This window comes from Doryrhamphus excisus, chromosome 3 (genome assembly GCF_030265055.1).
Source record: "Doryrhamphus excisus isolate RoL2022-K1 chromosome 3, RoL_Dexc_1.0, whole genome shotgun sequence".
Classification (NCBI taxonomy): Eukaryota; Metazoa; Chordata; class Actinopteri; order Syngnathiformes; family Syngnathidae; genus Doryrhamphus; species Doryrhamphus excisus.
Window position 1 is genome coordinate 25321646 of NC_080468.1, and position 22444 is coordinate 25344089.

The following is a 22444-nucleotide window of genomic DNA, read 5'->3' on the forward strand; positions in this document are numbered from 1 at the left end:
GTATTTTTGCTGTAGGTACTTAAAAAACATCCGAATGCTTCTGTCACATCGACAATCCTTGACTTACTTTTTTTGCAATACTTTGATGCTGTGATTAGTGTAATATGAAGCAATGCCAAGGTGCAGGTTTGTGCAAAACAAGAATAAACTGTCAATGACCCACTTTTACATATTATAATTCTTTTGGTTCCTTTTTAACATACAAATGATGAACAGCTCCATGCCCAAAAAAAGCAGTTTACATTTGTTTGGGTTCTGGCAATTAGCAGATTTAATTTAAACTTTTGTTGTTTGTTTAAAGCAGCTCCTTTCACCTTTCTTCCAGAGTTATCAGTCTTGTGAATAGTATCTGCTGGCACACAATGGCGCAGCGTGAAACTCAATAAAATAGTTAATGGCAAGGACAATCTGAAAGAAAGCCCTACCTGATAACGAAAGGACCTCACCTCATAATGAACAAGCGCCTTTCTTTTGCTGGAATGCGGGGTAAAGGAGGCGGGAAAGGCGGGAGGAGAAGCTCTGGCAAGCACTTGCCAGCATGTTTTATGGCCAATTGAAGCATTTGGAATAAAACAGCCACAGAATGGCACCCTTTAGGATTGGAAGCGGGTTAATATATTGTGATCTCCACAATTAGCCCAAGATTGTTAAGATATCTTTAATTTGGTGAGGTCCATTAAGCGGGATGACCGAGAAAGTATTTCCACAGAGACGTAAGACCTACCACCAAATCACTATCTCTTTGTTCTCTGTGTCCCCTTTTTCCTCTCTATAGCTCAGGAGTAATCAATAGAAGTGACAGGAACCCTTCATTGCCATCCACATCATCCTGCTCCTGTTAGTTGACACTCTTCTATAATGTATTGAAATTATACATGGAACTGTATCTTTAAGGGACGGTGTTGGGTGTTGGAACCCTACATGTCATTCTGTATCAGGCATTAGTTGGATATATTGTTATACATCATGGTGGTCAATATGTGAAGTCTAAGTCACAGGTGAGAAATGTGACTGTTTTGTCTATGGAACAGTTTACATGTCAGTCATCAAATGTTGCACCAGTTCATTGTTGGTCACTAGAATTATTGTTTGTGCAAACATTGGCCGGTCATGACACGTAATATCAGTCATTAGTCTTTTTTCATGGGGACATCAGTCATTACAAAGAGAACCAGTAATTGGTCTGTGATTGGACTCACTGTTTACATCGGCAGTCACTGTTCATAGCACCAGTCATTGTTCGGACATTCAGCTCATTCTGTAAGCAAACATTGCACAATCTACAAGTCCATTAGGACACATAGACCTATTGCTCATGCAAACATTGGCCAATCTCCATGTAAAGGATTCCACATTGTGAGGATCTGTACATGCTTCATCAGTCATTGGTTATCTGAGTCTTTTTTTCATGCCAACATTGGTTGGTCTACATGTCAGGTTTTATACATAGCACCAGTTATTGGAATTTTGGCCAATCATTACACATAATACCAATCCTGTATGTTTTTGTATGGGAACATTGTTCCATTTACATGTCAGTTATTCCAATGACAACCAGTAAATGACCATTCATTCATTTTCTACCGCTTTTTCCTCACGAGGGTCGCGGGGGGTGCTGGAGCCTATCCCAGCTGTCTTTGGGCGAGAGGCGGGGTACACCCTGGACTGGTCGCCAGCCAATAACAGGGCACATATAGACAAACAACCATTCACACTCATATTCATACCTATGGACAATTTGGAGTGGCTAATTAACCTAGCATGTTTTTGGAATGTGGGAGGAAACCGGAGTACCCGGAGAAAACCCACATGCAAGCTCCACACAGAGATGGCAGAGGGTGGAATTGAACCCTGTTCTCCTAGCTGTGAGGTCTGCACGCTAACCACTCGTCCACCGTGCCGCCTTGTCAATGACCAGTGCTTCTTAATTCAAAGACTGGCCAGTGTGCATTACAGACAGTATATGTCATTACAGGCCACACCGGTGATTGGTCGGTCACTTCGGCCACAAACACCTTCATGCCAACATTGGTTGGTCTGCATGTGTGTCTTCCAGGATGTTTTCTCTGTGTCGCTTGTTGGTGGGGGATGGGGTCGACCCTAAACAGATGGCTCATTAAAGACTCATTTATGTCCCTACTTTTAATCTCTCACGTGAATTTGGCCAAAGAAGCATCTAATAACTGCCAAGCCCCCCCCCATCCCTTCTCTCCCTCTTAGTCACCAGGTAATAACGTTTGAGGGGGAGTTGCATGCCGTTCCAGTGGGTTGGATTTAAAGCTCCTTACAAGTAATTAAACAGCGTGACACCTCATACAGTCCAATTTCCTGCCAGGACGTCTTCGCTTTGCCAGGGTGGCGTCACCCACCCCATCCCCCTACTCTCAGTCTTCGTACGTGGCGTTATCTCTGTGAAATATGTCCCCTTCATCATTTTCTAATAATGACAGAGTGCTCATGTTGTTACTCACTGAGCATCCCATTAACATTTTCCTCACTGTTAGCTAGCTAACTGAACATCTGAGACGTCTGCTAAATGAAAATTGGAGGGGGTTGGGGGGAGGAAGCATGAAAATAACCAGTGGCGGACTCTGACATTTTGTCAGGGGAAGCATAATAACACATGTTTATCCCTTTGCAAAACCGTTGTCAATGGGTATTTTGTGCCAGGAAACAACAGTTTGATTTTGTTTTGGCAGTCAATTAGTTTCCCCAACCGGCCAATTAGAGGACAGATTCAGGTCACCTGATGAGTAGGCATTAAAAAAAAAAAAGTTTAAAGTTAAGCTAGAAATGCACTATCATAGACGCTAATCAAAGATCCTCTATTCCAGGGGTCTCAAACTCAATTTACTTGGGGGCCACTGGAGCTCGGGTCTGGGTGAGACTGGGCCGCATCAGGTTTTCAAAAAAAAAATGCATTTATTAAAAACAAAAAAATTTAAAAAACTTTGCTTTGGTTCCAATTTTCTACAAGAACAGCTCTGATAAAACATTCCACTGTTCTGAAATATCTTACTTTTTATTTTTCTACACAAAATAAGATGAAAAATAAATAAACAAATCAAGAATAAAGAAAATCAATCAATCAGTAATAAATAAATAAATATAATAATAATAATAATAAAACGGCAAATAATAAAAACTTAAGAAACCACATATAGTTGGTGGGTAGACAAATTATTTTTTCCAGATTAAAATTAACAAAGCATTATTAGAGCCCTGTAGACATGACAAAACACGACTATAGTCACATTTATACTCTTTTTATTTACAACATATTGCACAACTGCAGGGTCTTGAGACACATGCTAACTCGCAAACTAGAGAGCTAGCGACCTAAACGGTAGCCTTCAAGTTATTTCCTTTAAACTTAAATAGCCACAAACTTACCACTTCCACACGGATAGGGAGGATAACTATTAACAGTTATTTAACCTTTAACATGAACATTAATCAAACGTAATATTTTTTTCTGGGTACATGATACCATACAGCATCCATATCAAACTTGCGCGGGACGCACTAACATTAAACTTTCATATCAAGGCGGGGGCCTCAAACTAGTGTCCTGCGGGCCACATCTGGCCTGTGGGCCACATGTTTGAGACCCCTCCTCTATATGAAAGGAGTTCTCTACTGCATTTTGATGTTTTCTACTGCAAAAATGCACATATATACAGTATATTCCCTGCCCAGCCAAAAGCTCTCTTGTCAATAGTCATCTTTATCTGCATCCATCTCCAAATGCAACATTTGTTTGTTTATTTCACACCCCTATAATGCGTCTGCAGAAATTCGCCGCCTGTCATTAGCATCTTTAAATATAGCGCCTTTATTCGGCATTATCTGGAGGATTGCTGGCAAACATCTTGTCAGCGTAGATTTGAACTGGGCGTCATTGTTTGCCCACAAACTCCCTCTGAAAACGTCCCTGCCTTCCCTAGATACTTGCTCGCTTGTCAGCCTGGCTAATGGCTTTTCTGGGAGACTATATTATTTTGGTCCAGTTAAGCCGCGTGTTTAAAATATGACTGACAGGCTTGACTCACTTAGGAATGGGGGGGTGGGGATTTTCATTTATTTTGGATCTTTTTTCAACACATGCATGCAATCACCCACCAGTTTTACTTTCCTAGGAAGAAAAGATTTACAACTTCCAGACTAAACTGTCCTATTTTCTCCTCTCTATGTTTCTGTCCATCTACTATTTTTTTTCACGCCTGCTAAGAAGATAGATGAAGAAAATGAGGCCAACTTGCTGGCAGTGCTTACTGAGACCCTGGACAGCATCCCTGTGGACGAGGACGGCCTGCCTTCGTTCGAAGCTCTGGCAGACGGGGACGTGACCAATGCCAGTGACCAGAGCTGTCCCTCGTCCCCGGAAGATCTGCCTCCTACTCCGGAGGACCAAGAGGAACCCTCCCTGGTAATCGCTTTAACCATGTGTAACAGCTGCACTTGAAACCATCAGATCAGCTTCAAAAATCTGGCTTGTAAGACGGAGAACATGTTTATAATACAGCATGATAAAGTGGATAATAAAGTGGTGGTAAATATTGTTGGACCAGCCAGGACACCTAGTATGGGCACTAACATTACATTTCTGAAGAACCGCATCTCATTTTTCACTCGATATCAGCGAGAATTTACCACAACTACTGTGCCAATACTAGTATGAATACTAGTATGACTATAGTCACATTTATACTCTTTTTATTTACAACATATTGCGCAACTGCAGGGTCTTGAGACACATGCTAACTCGCAAACTAGAGAGCTAGCGACCTAAACGGTAGCCTTCAAGTTATTTCCTTTAAACTTAAATAGCCAAAAACTTACCACTTCCACACGGATAGGGAGGATAACTATTAACAGTTATTTAACCTTTAACATAAACATTAATCAAACATAATAATTTTTTCTGGGTACATGATACCATACAGCATCCATATCAAACTTGCGCGGGCCGCACTAACATTAAACTTTCATATCAAGGCGGGGGCCTCAAACTAGTGTCCTGCGGGCCACATTTGGCATCAATAATTGTCCATTCTTGCTAACATTTGCCATTGTTCATTTGCTTCTGTACCGATACTAGAATATTGTGATACTTGTTATGTTATTCAACTTGTGCTAATGCTTATAATGTAGCCAAATCAAATCAATATTGTTAGTACCGCGGTGGCTACGCAAGGAAACACATTGCAAGAAAATGGAGCGGGCACAGAATGAAAGTAAATCCATCTATTCTCTCCAGGTCTCGTCTAATCCCCCTACCACCACGCCTCCTTGGCAGCGAGCTTCCGACCATTGTTTATTGTCTCACACAAGCATGCAGCTACACCTGTTAGCTTTAAGGCTAACATTTTTGCATGTTTAATTAACCACAATTGGGGCTCTGAAGTTTGTTTACTTTAGATGAAAAAAAAACCACAACCTTATAATGTCCATTTTGATAATTTGGGTAAATTTTGCTATCACATTCCAGCTGAAGAAGCTCCTCCTGGCACCAGCCAACTCCCAGCTGGGCTACAATCAATACACAGGTGGCAAGGCACAGAACCATGCAGCCGGCAGCAACAACAACCATCGCATCAGACCACCACCTGCCGTCGTCAAGGTATGCACATCTTTACCTTAGATCATCTTCCTCCCTCTACTCCGCTCTCACAATTTTCTTGTTTCGGTGGCCTAGCTCTGCATCCCCGAGAGGGTGTAATGAAAACAGGGTGATTGCTGTTGAGCTTTGGCAGACACGGCAGCGTTGGCGGCGGCGTTCTCCTCATTAGCGCCGCTACATATCCGTCTTGCTATCACCGACTGTTAAAGAAAAAAAAAAGCAAGGCGTATTGTCGGAATGATGCCATGATGAAATTGCTCGCTAGAGGTGTCATTTTTTTTGGTCTAAACATGGTACTTTATTTGTTCTTATTTTCAAATGACCCTCCTCTGTAAACATATTTCTTGTTATGTTGTGCTACGTTTGCACGAGTGTCGCATTCCATTTTCATTACGTGCCTTTGAGTCATCCGTTTCTGGAGCGCAGCGTATGAGGTCTCACCAAGGACTCGGTCTGCTCAAAGGACCACACAAATGTGAAAATGTCCAAATTCTGTCCAAAGTGTCCATATTTTGTGTCACTACCATTCTTTTCCAAAACTGTCTTAGGGATGTAGTTCACTAGATCTTGAACACTAGACGTTACCTCTGACATCACAGGGCAGCTGGATGTTAGAAACCTTGCAATCTACCATGTTCAGTGTGTGGATGCCCCATAGATGCTCAATGAGGTTTAGGTCCATCACTTTCTTATCTTACCCTCTGCTTCTGGAGGTGTGTTTGGGTTCGTTATAATGTTACAATACAGGGCATCATCATCATGCTGTTGCTGTTGTCGCTGTGCTACCCAGTGCCGGCAGGACTCATGCAGCCCCACACCATGACACTCTCACCACATTGCCTGACTGAAGACATGAGCCACTTGTCTTTACACTCCTCACCCTGATGCCGTCACGCATGCTTGACACCATTTGAACCAAATTGTTTATCTTGGTTTCATCGGATCACAGGACAAGGTTCCAGTAATCCATGTAATCCACCACAACAACTTCCAAAAAATCAGAGGGGAAACCCTGGGATGGCCTGCTGGCCCTGAGCGGTCAATCTGAAGTCTGATTGGCTAAAATAACGGCCCCATTGCCAATAGTGTGTATGTGATATAGGTAGACACTCCTGATTCAGAGTAGATCAACATGGCAACACATAGAAACTGAAATCTGATTGGAGAAAAAAACATACAAGGCAGCACTCATGCAGACAATTATGCTGCCATTACCATGTTTGAGTGTTGTGTAGATCTGCTATAAGCTGTACACTGACTAAAGTCTGTACATTTCTATGTCCCTTGAGAAGATGTGGCATTATTTCAATAAAATGCAAACATGGCTTCTTCTTCTTTTGTACAGACGGAGAGCACCTGGAGCGGCAAAGCGAGGGTGGTCTCCGGCCAGCAGAACCGTTCCTTGAGGCGACCTTGCACCGAGCTGCTGAAGTACCTAACAGCCACCGATGACATCTTACTCCACACTAAAGCCAGCGACGTCAAGGGCGGCCACAGTGCCTCCTCCTCGTCCTCCTCGCCGTCCTCGTCGTCCACGTCTTCGTTCTCCTCCCTTTCCTCTACTTCCTCCTCGTCCTCCAAGAAGAAGTCCGCCGTGCCATCTCAGCAGCATCTGCCGCAGCGAGGTGAGCGCCGGGCTGCAGGCCAGTGTTGTGTGGCTGGTGTTGGGGCTGGGAAGTGGCAGCGTTGCTCTCAGGATGTTGACGAGTCGAAGGGTGGCCACGGAAGCTACACCGGCGAAGAAGAGAGGCGGCCGGGTGACGCCGACCGGCTGGCCTCTGCCGCTAGGTTTATTAGGTATATGCATTCTTATTCCCTCCCTCCCCGAGAGGCGAGTCACAGCTGTGAGCGTTGCCGAGAGGCTGTAGGCGCCCCTCGAGATAAGAGCCAGCGTAGGCGCGTCACCGTCACCATTAAGAAACGGGACGAGAAGCCAGGGCACCCTTTACTTAGCCGGCTGCTCACCGCCAAGCCTGCTCAGTACCGAGCCCCACCTAAGACCCCCCAGCCCCCCAAGAGTCTAAGCCAGGGAGGCCATGGGGAGTATGTTGACCATGATGATGATGATGCTGATGATGATGTCAGGGCCCGCCCGCCCAGCTTCCCAGATACTAGCAATGCAGAGCCCGCCCCCGCCCGCATGAAACACAGGCCGCGCCCAGACCACGCAGACCACCTGTTGTTAGGTAATCATGACTGCATCCCCCCCCGCTGGCCTTTATCTCTGCTGCTGCTGCTTCTTCTTCTCCTAACCACTTTTTCCACTAACTCGACTAAATTCTAACATTCCTTCCGTCAAATTGGAGTGGGGGTTTAGGGTGTGTGGGGGGTGACTTGTTGTCTGTCTTTAGTCTTGAGAGCTACGTTCCACAAGTCGGGCCAAAGCCTCGGGCAACTGCACAAGCTTCCTTGACTCTCCTTTCTTATCTTCTTTACCCCCCCCTCACCTTGCTGTTGGTGCATGCTTGATGATTTTTGTTGGTGGAAAGGGGCCTCACCCGCCGTCATGTGTCTTGTCTCTCTGTCCATTGTCCCATCCCAAGCTGTCTCAAGCAGGTTATGTCTGTATCTGGACACCTGAGACCCGTATAGACCTCACATCACAGCTGCATTATTTTTAAGGAGCGATTGTGAAAATGCAGACAAAGATCCTCTATATCACAGGAGTGTTCTGCTGTTTTTAAAGACCTACTGCAAAGATTTTGTATACACATAAGAGAAGCACTTTACTGTTATTTAAGGACTGACAGCAAAAAAAAACAAACAAAAACACTAGTCAAAGATCATTATGACTGGAGCAATGTGGACCAACTCCAAAAAGGCTAACATTCCACTCCCCTCCAGTCATTGCATGCTTATTGATTATGAATTTGTTGGTGGAAGGGGGTCTCACCCGCCATCGCGTGTCTTATCCGCGGTGTTGTCTCTCTATGTGCCATCCCAAGCTGTCTCCAGCGGGCTATGTCTGTATGTGGACACCTGTGACATCACCTCATCCTGCCTCATAGAGTCTATAAGATAAGGATAGGGTCATCCAAAAGAAACAAAAAGACAATAGAACGTCTAACCAGGAATGGGTGTTTTTGATTTTGTAATCATTTTAGTGCATTTTAATTTGATATCTATTCATTGTTGCAGCTCTTAGATCAATAATTACCCATGCTCCTTTGTGTTCTGCAGCCAAACCAACCACCTTGCCACTTCCTTTGACCCCAGAGTCTCCAAAGTAAGTGCATACTGGATAGAGACAGTATAGAAGACATAAGTCCAAGCTGAGGCATTATTTGTGACTCATTCCCATGTCTTTTAGTATCATCTTTAATGTCTGCATGTGACTTAAATGTCTCCCTTTGTTTTTTGTTTTTTTTCTTGCAGTGACCACAAGGGATCACCATCGTTTGAGAACAAAACCATTGAGTGCACATTAAGTGTGGCGATTGCTGGAACCCCAGGTAAGAAGGCGCTCTTTGCATCTCAAGTGTTCCGAGTTAGGAAGATGTTCATATGGATGATTTGAAGTATTGATTAGGATGTCCAGAATTTATTAGAAAAAGACATCCCACTCTCTGCAAAATCACTCATCAAAGATCCTCCTTAAGATATCAGCACTCTGCTGTTTTTAATGCAAAAAACAAGAGTCACAGATCTTCTATCTGTCAGGAGACTGGTATTTTTAAGGACCTACTTCAAAAACACTAGTCAAAGATTCTCTATCCGACAGGAGCGCTCTGCTGTTTTAATGACTTACTGCTGTTTTTGAGGACCTACTTCAAAAATACCAGTCAACGATCCTCTATGTGACTGCAATCAAGACTTAGTGCAAAACCACAAGTCAAAGATTCAATATACAATCGGACTTCTGTGCTAATTTAAGGACCATCTGCTGTTTTTGAGGACCTACTGCAAAAACACCAGTCAAAGACCTTGTGATATGAATGACAACCTACTGTTTTTGAAATGGCAGTAAAATATCATCTATGTTACAGGAATGGAAAAACAAAGATTATTTCTATGACTGGAGTTTTTTTCTGTTGTTTTTAAGGGACCCATTGCTGTTTTTGAGGACCTATTGCAAAAATGCCAGTAATGTCCTCTGTGTGGAATGACAACATACAGCAAAAACAAACATTATTTATATGACTGTTGTTATCTGCTGTTTTTAAAGACCTATTGCTGTTTTTGAGGACCTACTGCAAAAATGCCAGTCAAATATCATCTATGTTACAGGAATGCAAAAACAAAGATTATTTCTATGACTGGAGTGCACTGTTGTTTTTAAGGACCCATTGCTGTTTTTGAGGACCTATTGCAAAAATGCCAATAATGTCCTCTGTGTGGAATGACAACATACAGCAAAAACAAACATTATTTATATGACTGTTGTTATATGCTGTTTTTAAAGACCTATTGCTGTTTTTGAGGACCTACTTCACAAACACCAGTCAAATATTCTGTGACAGGAATGACGACAAAAAACACTGGTCAAAGATTCTCTATATTATTGGAATGCTCTACAGTTTTTGAGGGCCTCCTGCAAAAATGCCAGTCAAAGATCCTCTATGTGACAGTAATTACAATTTACTGCAAAAACAAAGATTGTCTAAATGACTAGAGTGCTCTGCTGTTTTTGAGGACCTACTGCTAAAAGGCCAGTCAAAGATCCTCCATATGACAAAATAGTTCTCGTTTTAGAACTCTGTCGCAATAATGTGAACTGAACTTGAGGGCCACTTTGATGTCATTGACTGATTTGGCCCGTGTGCCGCCAGTTGACTAGCACTGCAACAAGGGGCAAATAGATTGTCATTCCTCTCAGATGTCTTTCTGCTCACGGCCTCCACCTCCTCTTTGCAGATTTACAAGCAGACAGATGGCAGTTATATGGCAAGTCCTGAGATGAGCCCACTTTATAGCATTGTTAATGCACTCACACACCGTCACTATTACTCTCCTTCCCTTGCTTGGATTTCGAACAGAACAAACCAGAGCATCTCCGCTATGTCACTCCGACACACCTACGCTCTTCTTTACCTTTCTTGTAACGCACACCATTTCTTGCTCGCTTCTGAATTGCACCAAATGACAGCTCTTAGCATCAAATCCGGCATCGGAGGAGGCGGCTAGGATGGAATAAATAAGCCGGGCTGTGTTGGGAATACCTGATGTCATGCAAGTGTAGACACCAGATATAGTAGACTGTATATAAATGATGCCCAGCAAATGCCTGAAGAAGCTTCATTCAGCGCCATCTGTCCCGAAAAACAAAAACGCACGTCGGGTCATAAACTAGAAGCCATTAGCGGGCGAGGGCAAAATAAATCAGAATTAGATAAATGTGTGTCCCTTAGTCAAACTCGGGCATGATGGATGGATGCTAATCATGTCGCCGCTGGGGGGAGAACAATAGAAGAAGTAATGCAAAGGTTTTTAACAGTCATCTATCACAAAAAGCGTCATGCAATAACTCACAGAAAGTCATTTCATCATCAACTTTGACTCATGGAACGTACCATCCGTGCTGACAAAAGTGAGGAACGCCCACTTGTTTATCAGTTACGGCATCGTAGTGGAATTTTATTCTTATCAGGACCGCTTTCACCTTGAACTACTTTCACCGTGTGGGGGGGCTCAATAGCCCTGTCCTGCGCTAATGACTTTCCAGCTCGCTAATATTCAATCCCAAATAAAAGCTAGTCCAACTTAAAAGCATTAGAGATATTAACTGGACGGTGAGGCAACAAAATGGTGAAACAAGGAGGAGGACAAAATCGGACTGATAGGAGGCTTTAGGGATTTGTTACAAATTTCCTTCCCTGACAGAACAAGGTTCACCCACAATGTGTAATTTCCACAGCTTGTAAATAAATACCCAACACTGAAACTAACCTGAGATGCACGAGGCTAAAGGACAACCTGTTGACCTTGTGATGGTCATACATAAACTCGTGGAACGAGGGAGTACGATCTTTAGCATGCAAAACTACATAGAGCAGCTCACTTGGGAGACACTAAGTTTTAGCAGTAAAGGGGGGCTCTTTTTTTGGTGGGGGGCAAAGCTTGTGTTATTGTGTTTTTACCAATAAAAAACAAGCCATGCGCTGCAAATGCCCCCCAGGCTGCACTTTGGACACTGCTGATTTAGAACACCCTTGCGTAGCATTTTTGCAGCACATTTCTAACCAGAGTACTCGTTGTCATAAGAGGATCATTGACAGGTGTTTTTTTTCCCCCCAGGTATGTCCTTAATAACAGAAAAGCGTTACTGTTATAGAGGATCTTTGAATCTTTTGATTCCTAGAAACACCAGATTGGAGGAGCTTTGTTTTTATTCAAATGATCCTGTCACAATTTATTTGTAGAAGATCTTCAAAAATAGCAACATACTTTGTCACATAGAGGATCTTTGACATGCATTTGGTGTGGGAATATTAAAAACAGCAGAGCACTCCTGTCATAGAGGATCATTGACAGGTGTTTTTTTTCCCCCAGGTATGTCCTTAATAACAGAAAAGTGTTACTCTTATAGAGGATCTTTGACTGGCATTTTGGCATTTGATTCCTAGAAACACCAAATTACTATTATCATATGGAGAGCTTTGTTTTTATTCAAATGATCCTGTCACAATTTATTCGTAGAAGATCCTCAAAAATAGCAACATACTTTGTCACATAGAGGGTCTTTGACATGCATTCGGTGTGTGAATATTAAAAACAGCACAACACTCTTGTCATAGAGGATCTCTGACACAGGCTGTTTTAGTCTGTCCTTAAAAACAGCAGTTTACTCCAGTCACATCTTAGGAGCAGCGTTATTCTGTAGATTCTTAAAAATAGCTCTTTTTGGGAGGATCTTTTTTGCAGGAGGCCTTAATACTCTTGATCATATATACGCTAGGTTTGTCCCATGTTGCTTTTCCAACCAAAGGGGATCTTTCCAAGGTCACAGAGTAAAGTGGGGGTGAGAAACCATCCATGTTACAGCCCCAGCATATTAAGTTCCATCAAGCATTTCATGAATCTGTCAAGATTGTAATAAAAGAGAGATCAGGATTAATCATAGTGAAAATGTGGATTTTAATCAGGCCTCTCCATAAACCCATCTTTGGAAGGAATGGGGTATATTTGAATATTTGAGACCTGTTTTTATTTTATTGACTTCTTATTGGATGTCTCTCCATCCTCTGTCCAGGTCTGACACCACCTACCACGCCCCCATACAAAGACAGTCCAGAGAATCTTTTCAAAGCATCGCTCAAAACCAAGTTGTCTTCATGTGTCTCCTCAGCCTTGGTGTGCAAAAAAGCAAGGCTGGGCGAGTCGGGCCCCAGCGCCTCAGGCGAGGACCCTGCCAGGAAGGGTCCCGAACAGACTGAGCTGTACGCCCAGCTGAGCAAAGCCTCCACCGTCCTTCCTTACCCTGCCACGCTGCAGCGAGTGGCAGGGAGCGGACCGGAGGAACGTCGCAGCGTCACTGGTGGACACAAGCGGGGTTCTTCCTGTGGGCACGGCGACCATGACTATTGCCAGGCGTCAGCAAGCGTTAAGAAGGACGGTCCCACAGCCTCCGGCGCGCCCAAGGAGGATCAGACGCCATGTAGCCCTGCTGCTTTTGTGCCTATGGGGGATTTTGGATTTAAGGACTCAGGCATGCCTCCACCCTCTTTATCAGTTGGTTCTTTAAGTTTGGTCTCCTCTGTTGGAGAAGATGTCCAGAGATTAGCGAAGGAGTCCCCGACCCCAACCTCCCAGGGCCAGGAACCCTCATATACTGTCAGCCGGAAATTCCTGTATGACCTGGAAATCCGAGCGGAACTCAACAAGCACTTTGGACACTCCTTGAGAGCTCTGTCCAGTCCCGGTGAGGCGGAGACAATTGCGTCCCCGCAGTCTCTTGAGGACGCGGATACCCAGAAGCTACCCGGTGCAGGGCTTCTGTCCTTCCACGATGAGATGGATCTGGGCGAGGGCCGGGAGAGTCGGTTCCTTTACCCATGGGAGGGCACCCCTCTGGACCTCCTCTTTGACTGCTCCCCTTCCTGCTCTCCACCATTGAGTTGCTCCCCCTCGCGAAGCACCCCGTCCCCGCCACCCTCCTCCCTGCTGCTGTCGCCCGGTGAACTCTTTCGATGGAGCGGCGCGAACTCGCACTTCCGTTCTCGGTCTCGCTCTGGATCCCGCAGCTCTTCTTCGCGGTATCGGAGGCGCTCGCTGTCCAGCTCACCGGATAGACATCCTTCCTCCTGGTAAGTCTTTCTGCAGTGTACTTTCTCTGCCTGAACCTCCAGTTTAGTTGTAGAAAATCAAATGATTGGAGATACTTCTTCATTTTTTACTGCAGTACCTTAATACCTTACTGGTCCGAATATAAGAAGACCCTGAATATATGGCCGCCCTGGAAAATAAAACAACCCAAGATATAGCTGACCTTGAATATAAGATGGCCCTGAATATAACACTTTAAGTATTAGACAGCCCATATGATGAATAAAACCACCCTGAATATAAGATGCTGCAACCCCAGCTCCCATTTTTCAGGACCCTTTCAGGGTCGCGGGGGTCCTGGAGCCTATCCCAGCTGTCTTTGGGCGAGAGGCGGGGTACACCCTGGACTGGTCGCCAGCCAATCACAGGGCACATATAGACAAACAACCATTCACACTCACATTCATACCTATGGACAATTTGGAGTCGCCGGAAATACATTTTTCAAGATAAAAAAAGAAAAAAATAGATGAAATTGCCATAGTCAACCAAACGTGGCGCTACACCCTGTTTTTGATTGGGTCTCTGTGTTGTGGTTGCATCTCTCCAGATTATAAACATTTGTATAAGTGAAGTTTCTGTTCTATATAACATCTTTACTATGGTTTTTGCCCTACATTCGTAAAAACACCACATATTGAGTATATTTATTTATTAATACAAATATACAGTATATTTCTTTCCCACAACTGAGATGCGTCTTGTATTCTGGCCAATACAGTATTTTATTAAACAAATAAAAAAGATGTTCAATGAACATCCACGCAACCAAAGTTATCAGGTGTTTATCTCTGAAGAAAATAGCACAAGCAGCAAAAGGGAATAACTGTTTGAACACTTTTCATCTCTCGAAAGGAAGCTTTTGGTTTTTGAGTGTCTTCCTAATATTCTGTCTCCTCTGATACTGCCTTTATTCGTTTGAAGCAGGGGGTTATTGTTTTAAGCGGCAGCTGTTGTTTTTCTATGGCGCGCTCCTCTTTTTTTTTTTTTTTTTTTTTTTTACATCCCAGGAGATGAAAGCCAAATCCAGGCTGTGGGAATGTCGTCTTAAATCCCATTTCAAAGCAGACTCCTGTCATCAGTGTGAGAACTTCATTTCCCATGGTTCTCTTTGATCAGCGCTCGAGGGCTTGTGTAGGGTCTCTTAGTAGAAAATGAAGTTAGTCAGCAGCAAGCAAGGAACATCTGACTAGGCTTTTTGTAGTAGGTGTGGAAAAACACCAGAGCGCTCCTGTCACATGAAGGATAGTGTTTTTGCAGTAATTCCTGAAAAGTACTCGTGTTACATATAGGATGTTTGACTAGCGTTCTTGCAGTTGGTACTTGAAAACAGCAGTGATCTGTTTATATAGAGGATGTTTGACTAGCGTTTTTACACTTGGTCCTTAAAAACAGCAGTGATCGGTTCACATAGTGGGTGAATAAATATCATTTTTGTAGTACATCCTTAAAAACAGCAGAGCACTCCTGTGATATAGGGGATCTTTGACTGCCATTTTTGCAGTAGCAGTAGATTTTCAACTAGTGCAGTGGTTTTCAAACTGGGGGGTGCCCCGTGCCCTCTGCGTTATGGCGCAGGCGGGGGCTACCACGAGCACGGTTAATTATTAACCATTTTAGTTTTTTCCAACTAAATATTCAGTTTTGATATTACTATTTCAAAAGGTTAGGGCTTGAAAATTGTAATAAAGGCATACTGTAAACGAGAAAAATCATCAGTATGACCCAAAGTCTGTGATGGGGTTGAAAGTCATTTCATGTCCAAAAGGGGGGTGCTGCTAAAAAACATTTGAGAACCACTGGACTAGTGTATTTGCAGTAGATTCTTAAAAGCAGTCATATAGAGGATCTTTTTTTAGGAGAGCAGAACTCTCCTGTCACATAGAGATCTTTGATTGGGGTTTGTGAACTACATCGATAACCCCCGGAATCTATATAGACTAGGGGTTTTGTAGTATATTCTTAAAAAACACCACGGCGCTCCTGTTGTTTTGCAGTAGGTCCTTGATGACAGCAGAGCACTCCTCTTCCAGAGAGGATCTTTGATGAAATGAAGTTATCTCCTCAGTGCAGTTTGTTTAGCAGATTACTTAAAGGTCAGTTTACTCCATAGAGTCACTTTCATTCTGTTTCATCTGTTTTTTCTTGCAGCTCAGCGCTAACTTGCTCACATGTATGCAATAATAGTCTCACAGCGTTCAATCACAGACTCGACAAGCTTCCTGAAAAATACGAGGTCACAGATTCAAGTTTGAGGGGGAAGCCATGGGAACAGAAAGCTTAATGTGTTTTCTTAACATCTCACTTTGAAACGCTCCATCTTTCCTTCTTCTTCTTCCATAATTCAAGTCCTCAGCAAAGCTTCAATAATGAAGCATCAAGAAGCGTAACGTTATTTGCCCCGCAGTTAGTCCAGCACCAACAGCACATGCATGACTAGTCAAAGGAAGGTGACATTTTGCTGGAATATGGAACTGGTCTCCAACAAAAGCTTGGGACTAGTTTAACATCAGCTGTCTTTATGTCCCCCCCACAGGTGTCGTCATAGCAATGACTTCAGCAGTTTTCGTTCCAGGAGCCAAAAGAGCCCCCGGCCTCAGTCTCAGTCGCCTCTCAGTCTCAGGCCAAGGTGATTGTTTCACTTACTTGATGCCCAAAAGTATACTAAACTAAGGATATTCAACTGGTAGTCGCAGGCCAAAGGTTCAGTTCAATGTTGGGAGTGACTAACATTTGTAGATTCATAAGAAAAGCAGCTTGTAATGAATCTTTTATGGTTGGTCCTTAAAAACAGTAGAGCACCCCCTGTCGCATAGAGGATCTTTGACTAGTGTTTTTGCAGTAGGTCCTTAAAAATATCTATCATATACAGGTGGATTATATTTATTATTTATCACATATTACAGTATTAATTGGTCCTGTACTCTATAAACCGCCCATGAATGATACGAGAAAAGGCCGAAATGATACTGTGTCAAAGCTCAGGGCAGTGATACTGATAAAATATAGAGTTTAACCATGTCCAGTATCAGCACCTGTAGCTGTCCACTCATAGCGCGCTGCTCTGGTATCGTGCCCGTGAAACAACCAATCAGAGAACAGCGCACGAGTGCTTAGTGCCTAGTGCTTCTCCAGTCACAAAAAAAAAAAAAACTTGATTAATGGAACTTAATATTATTGTTGAAATATTTTTGCAATTATTGTGTTTGCACTGTTTAGATATAATACATGTAATAAACTGAACATTTTCTGGTCTTTTGATTAAATAGTATGTGATAATAAGCTCATGATTAAATGAGTGCCAGTATATGATACTGACACTTGGGGGCATGATACCTGGCCTGATACCAGACAAACCATGTGATAACCTATAAATATCAAACATATTTCTTTTGTTTGAAATTATGACACATTATGGTTCCAATGCAGTAATGCCAGCACCAAAAATGAAGTTATTCAGACGCAATGATTTGGGAGTAGGAGATTGAGTGTGGGTTAAAGTAGAGCGACACTGTCTGGGCGCTCCCAGCTGATTTGGCACTCATGTGTCCTAATGACACCCGACAAGGCTGAGAGTCATTCATCAGTCGATGTTGTACTTCCTAAGCACAACGTAATGGCATGTGAAGTTTCGCTGACAGATGCTGGTCCCTGTAGGGCTTTACTGTAAAAACAACCCTTGTGTTGTCTCCGTCCACCCTCAAGGTACGACAGTTATGAGGACTACCAACATGACCGGCTGAAGAGGGAGGAGTACCGCCAGGACTACGAGATGAGGGAGTTTGAAAGGGCCGAGCAGAGAGACAAGCAACGGCAAAAAGCCATTGTGAGTTATTTGGAGGATCCCTTTTCTTGTTTCGAGAAAAAAAACAATAAAATGTTTATAATAAAATAATAAAATAAAATTAAATAGAGGAGACCACTCTTGTCATATAGATGATCTATGACTACTGTTTTTACACTACGTCCTTAGAAGCAACTTAGTCAGAATTAGAATTTGACTTTTTTGCAGTTGGTCCTTAGTTGGTGCTGATGCTGCCATCCTTATCCGAAGCCTCTACGACACGTCCTGTCCGTATAGGGACCGCATGCAACGATTCACTCCTAATTCAAACTCTCCAAGCCTCGGAGTAAAACAATTAGCACTAGCACTGTCAAACAAAGACTTGTGAGACAGGTGAAATCATCTTCGTCTGGCTGCCTCTCTCTCTCTCAGACACAACGGGCATCCCTCAGGGGGGGGCCGTCAAGAAAATTTGCCTATTTATCGGTTGTCAGCAACTAAAGTCCTCATTCAGCGCTTCCTTGTCCACTAAGGTGGACAGCAGCATGAAAGGGAAAGGATAAAAATCTGCCATTAGTTTGTATTTTTTTTTTTTACTAGAGAGCCTCTGTGACGCCTCATTTGCATACTTACAAAGAGCAGAGGTCCTAGCATATAAAGGATCTTTTATTACCACTTGTCAAATTAGCACAACTCTCAATCCTACAGTGAATCATTGACAAGCGTTTTGAGTGCTCATGTCCTATAGAGGATCTTTGATAAGCGTCTTTTTTTTTTTTTTTAAAAAAAGCACTCCTTTTGTGTAGACTGCAGTGGTCCCTAACCTTTTTGGATTGGATGATGACGTTATTGTCTTTTTCACTCATAGCGCCTCAAAGATTTCTTCGACCTGGTTAGGCCCCGCCCGGTCGTTTGGTATTTTAGAGCAGTGGTATTTTCATTCATTCATTCATTTGTACCGAGAGGCGGGGTACACCCTGGACTGGTCGCCAGCTAATAACAGGGCACATATAGACAAACAACCATTCACACTCACATTCATACCTATGGACAATTTGGAGTCACCAATTAACCTAGCATGTTTTTGGAATGTGGGAGGAAACCGGAGTACCCGGAGAAAACCCACGCATGCACGGGGAGAACATGCAAACTCCACACAGAGATGGCCAAGGGTGGAATTGAACCCTGGTCTCCTAGCTGTAAGGTCTGCGCGCTAACCACTCGACCGCCGTGCCGCCTAAAGGGGCCCTATTATGCAAATTTTTCGACCCTTTGTTTTGAGTTGTGGACTCCTATAGAGCAGCGACAAGCGACTTAAAAGTTTTTAGATCTTCCAGAATCTGTGCCTATTCCAGCTGTATTTCTTTGGATTTGTACATCCCGCCAAAACTCTTTTATTTATTTTGGTCAGAAAAGTGAAAAAAAGCATAATAGATCCTTTTTAAAGAAGATATATGACTAGCATTTTAGCAACTGGTCATTAAAAAACAGCCAATGTCCTTTTGACATATAGAGGATCTCTCTTCTCTGCACAAGGTCTTAGAAAACAGAAGAATGAAAAGCGAAGTATAATAACATCAGTTGTTAATTTGGATTTTTCCTTGGGGGGGGTCATAGGTGACACCTCATTTACATATGTCAGCAGCAACGTCAAGACGCCACTCACCATCTGGAATAAATAAATAATGTGCCCGTAGGCATGCACCGTGTAGAAAAAAATGATAAGCTGATGCCGCTTAATTATTCCGCTTTGTCCTTTTGATGTTGAAGGAAATCTGTGTGTGTTTTTTTCACCCCTGAAACGGGCTAAGATTCTGATAAGTGTCCAAGGCGTATGTCAGCGAAGTTAGTCAACTGCATGTGTCGCTGAGTCACCGCAGAGTTTTATTTTTAGACTGGGAGGAAGACATCGCATCATTTGATAAAAATCAGTCTCCCCCATGGTTGACGTGTTGTCCCAAGAGGAAGAGGGATTGTAGCGCCGCGCGGCAGACTGGAGGCACTTTCCTCCATCAGATTACGCTGAGCAGGCCGACCAATCACAGAAGACGTCCGCGGGTCGTGATGCGGGCTAGTCCATTAGAAGGGCAAAAAAAAATGGCTGCCGTTTTAATCTGCCGTTTTTAATCTGGTGTCTTTTTTCTTTTCAACGAGCAGGACGAGAGACGGGTGGTGTACGTGAGGCGACTCAGGTCCGACTGCACCCGCGCTGAGCTGAAGCACCGCTTTGAGTTCTTTGGCGAGATCGAAGAATGTGCCATCAACCTGAGAGACGATGGGTAAGGAAGACATTAGGAATACTAAAATATTATACTGTATTGACTCCTGAGGTGGGCGGTGTTAACGGTCCCTGGGCTTTTAGTGGACTGGCCAGATTTTTTCCTGCCAGACACTATGAGAGCCAGTATGACAAACCACTACAATAGTGACAGGGTTTCAAACCACGGTTGCCCATGTATAGTGTCGGTAGTGATGCACATACAGGCTGCAACTACAACCACAATATTTTACCAGTGCAAGTCCCCTAAACTTAGTAATGGTAAGAGTTTTATTTCATTTGAACATGCATCAGATTGCAATTGGGTGCATCCCATAATCAGTTCACAGTTCCACATGTCCAAAAGGAGTAGGAAGAAAAAAATTTACATAGAAAAAAAACGGGGATGCACGATGGATGAGTGTTAAGTACGCAGGCCACACAGCTAGGAGACCCGAGTTCGATTCCACCCACGGGCATCTCTGTGTGGAGTTTGCATGTTCTCCCCGTGCATGAGTGGGGTTTCCTCCCACATTCCAAAAACATGCTAGGTTAATTGGTGACTCCAAATTGTCCATAGGTATGAATGTGAGTGTGAATGGTTGTTTGTCTATATGTGCCCTGTGATTGGCTGGCGACCAGTCCAGGGTGTACCCCACCTCTCGCCCGAAGGCAGCTGGGATAGGCTCCAGCATGCTCGCGACCCTCATGAGGATAAGCGGGAGAAAATGAATGAATGAATGATAGAACAAGAAAAGGATGTCTTATTTTCGAGTCAACGCCATTAAAAAAGTAATTTAAAAAGTAATTTTGACTAGGCTAGATTTTCCTGCTGTTTTTTATTCAAGTGATATGATATTATAATATAATATAGCATAGCATAGCATTGCATTGCATTGCATTGCATTGTATTGTATTGTATATTTTGTGTAGAAATGGGCAAAACTTTGTTACATTTAGGTCAAATTTGCAAAAACTAAACATTCCCCATGCTTCTCCATACCCAGGGACAATTTCGGCTTCATCACATACCGCTACACGTGTGACGCTCTCACCGCCCTCGACAACGGACACACCTTGCGCCGGTCCGACGAGCCTCGCCTGGAGCTGTGCTTTGGCGGGCAAAAGCAGTTGGGCAAATCCCATTACACCGACTTGGGTAAGTACAGCTTTGTTGTTGACTAAGACCCCCCTCCCGCCTCCCCCCCACTCACAATCCCGATTCCCTGCAGGCTGCGTTGTTAAATGTTGGCATGGCTGTGAAAAGAGGAAATAGAGAGGAAATAGAGGCTAAGTGATGCTGATAAAAGCAGGAGTCATCTTCTCTGTTGTTTGTAACATGGACGTGTCCACTGGGCATCCAAGAAGTTCACAGATGAATTTCTATGGTTTTAGCTGCAAAAGTACCTGATACAGTTTTTCCCATACATTCATTCATTTGTGGAAACAAAAACAAAAACAGGATGTTCTAAGTTGAGGCTCAAAAGGCAAAAAAGACAATCAGGAGTCAGACAAACCCCTTTATATATTATATTATACTACAGTAAACCTCGGATATATCGGACTCGGATATACCGGAAATTCGCTCACAACGGACAGATAAAAAAAGAACCAATTTTTCTGTAATGCATTTCCATTAAAAATTCATTGCATATATCGGATTTTTTATAACAGATTTCGCCTATTTCGGACAAAATCTCCAGTCCCGTTCCAATGCATTTCCATTAAATTTCCCTCGCATATATCGGATGGCCGCATCGTGGCGCTCCGATTCGCCGAATCGTGACAGGCCGCTATACGACGTCATTTGCAGCGTTTGCAGCGTTGCCTGCGCGTCCAGGTACATTGGAAACATAGTCAAGGAAGTGCCTTTTTATAACGGATAAAATCCGATTTACGGATATATATATATATATATATATATATATATATATATATATATATATATATATATATATATATATATATATATATATATCCGATATATGCGTAAAACGGACATTTTCCGGTATACGCATATAACGGATTTCGCTTATATCGGACAAAACCAGTGGGAACAATTGAATCCGATATATCCGAGGTTTACTGTATATATATTTGGTGACTTGTGTGATGCCCAATGGGATACATCGTCGTGGTCTCTCAGCACCCATTTGTAGTTTTCAGTGATCTTGTCACTGAGCTCGCTACGGCTCTTCCAGTAGCGTTGCCTCCAAGTCTACTTTCCTTGTTGTCGCTGTTGTTTGCCAGGCACACTGTCCATTTGTTTTAAGTAGAGCAGGGGGTTATTGGTCATCCCCTCAAGGTGCGCAGCGTGACACAATGCAGCCGTCAGCCATTGCATTAGCGCGGGTCACGCCCACTATCTCCCAGGCTGCCATGGTCAGTCCCATTTCTCAGTGTGCTGCCGTCCGGGGTCCCTCTGAGGCCTCCATTTGTTGGAGCTGTCTGTTGGCAGAGATAAGATAGCCTATGTATTATCAGCCTGATCTGGAGAAATAGGACATATGAGACACGG

At 43.4% G+C, this 22444-nt stretch overlaps 1 protein-coding gene across 3 annotated transcripts in view; it reads left to right on the plus strand.

Annotated features, from left to right (window-relative positions):
- The window catches only part of ppargc1a (peroxisome proliferator-activated receptor gamma, coactivator 1 alpha), a 42978-nt gene that overhangs the window by 15208 nt on the left and 5326 nt on the right, over nt 1–22444 (plus strand). Inside the window, exons 3-12 of one of the 3 annotated variants that reach the window (XM_058066967.1) lie at nt 4232–4429; nt 5492–5623; nt 6969–7248; nt 8804–8849; nt 8999–9075; nt 12909–13866; nt 16422–16514; nt 17591–17711; nt 19827–19948; nt 20934–21085. In XM_058066967.1, coding sequence (XP_057922950.1) covers nt 4232–4429; nt 5492–5623; nt 6969–7248; nt 8804–8849; nt 8999–9075; nt 12909–13866; nt 16422–16514; nt 17591–17711; nt 19827–19948; nt 20934–21085 — 2179 coding nt within the window. Of the gene's footprint in view, nt 1–4231; nt 4430–5491; nt 5624–6968; nt 7249–8803; nt 8850–8998; nt 9076–12812; nt 13867–16421; nt 16515–17590; nt 17712–19826; nt 19949–20933; nt 21086–22444 lie in introns of all 3 variants that reach the window. The other 2 variants (XM_058066966.1, XM_058066965.1) reach the window with 2 other exon arrangements.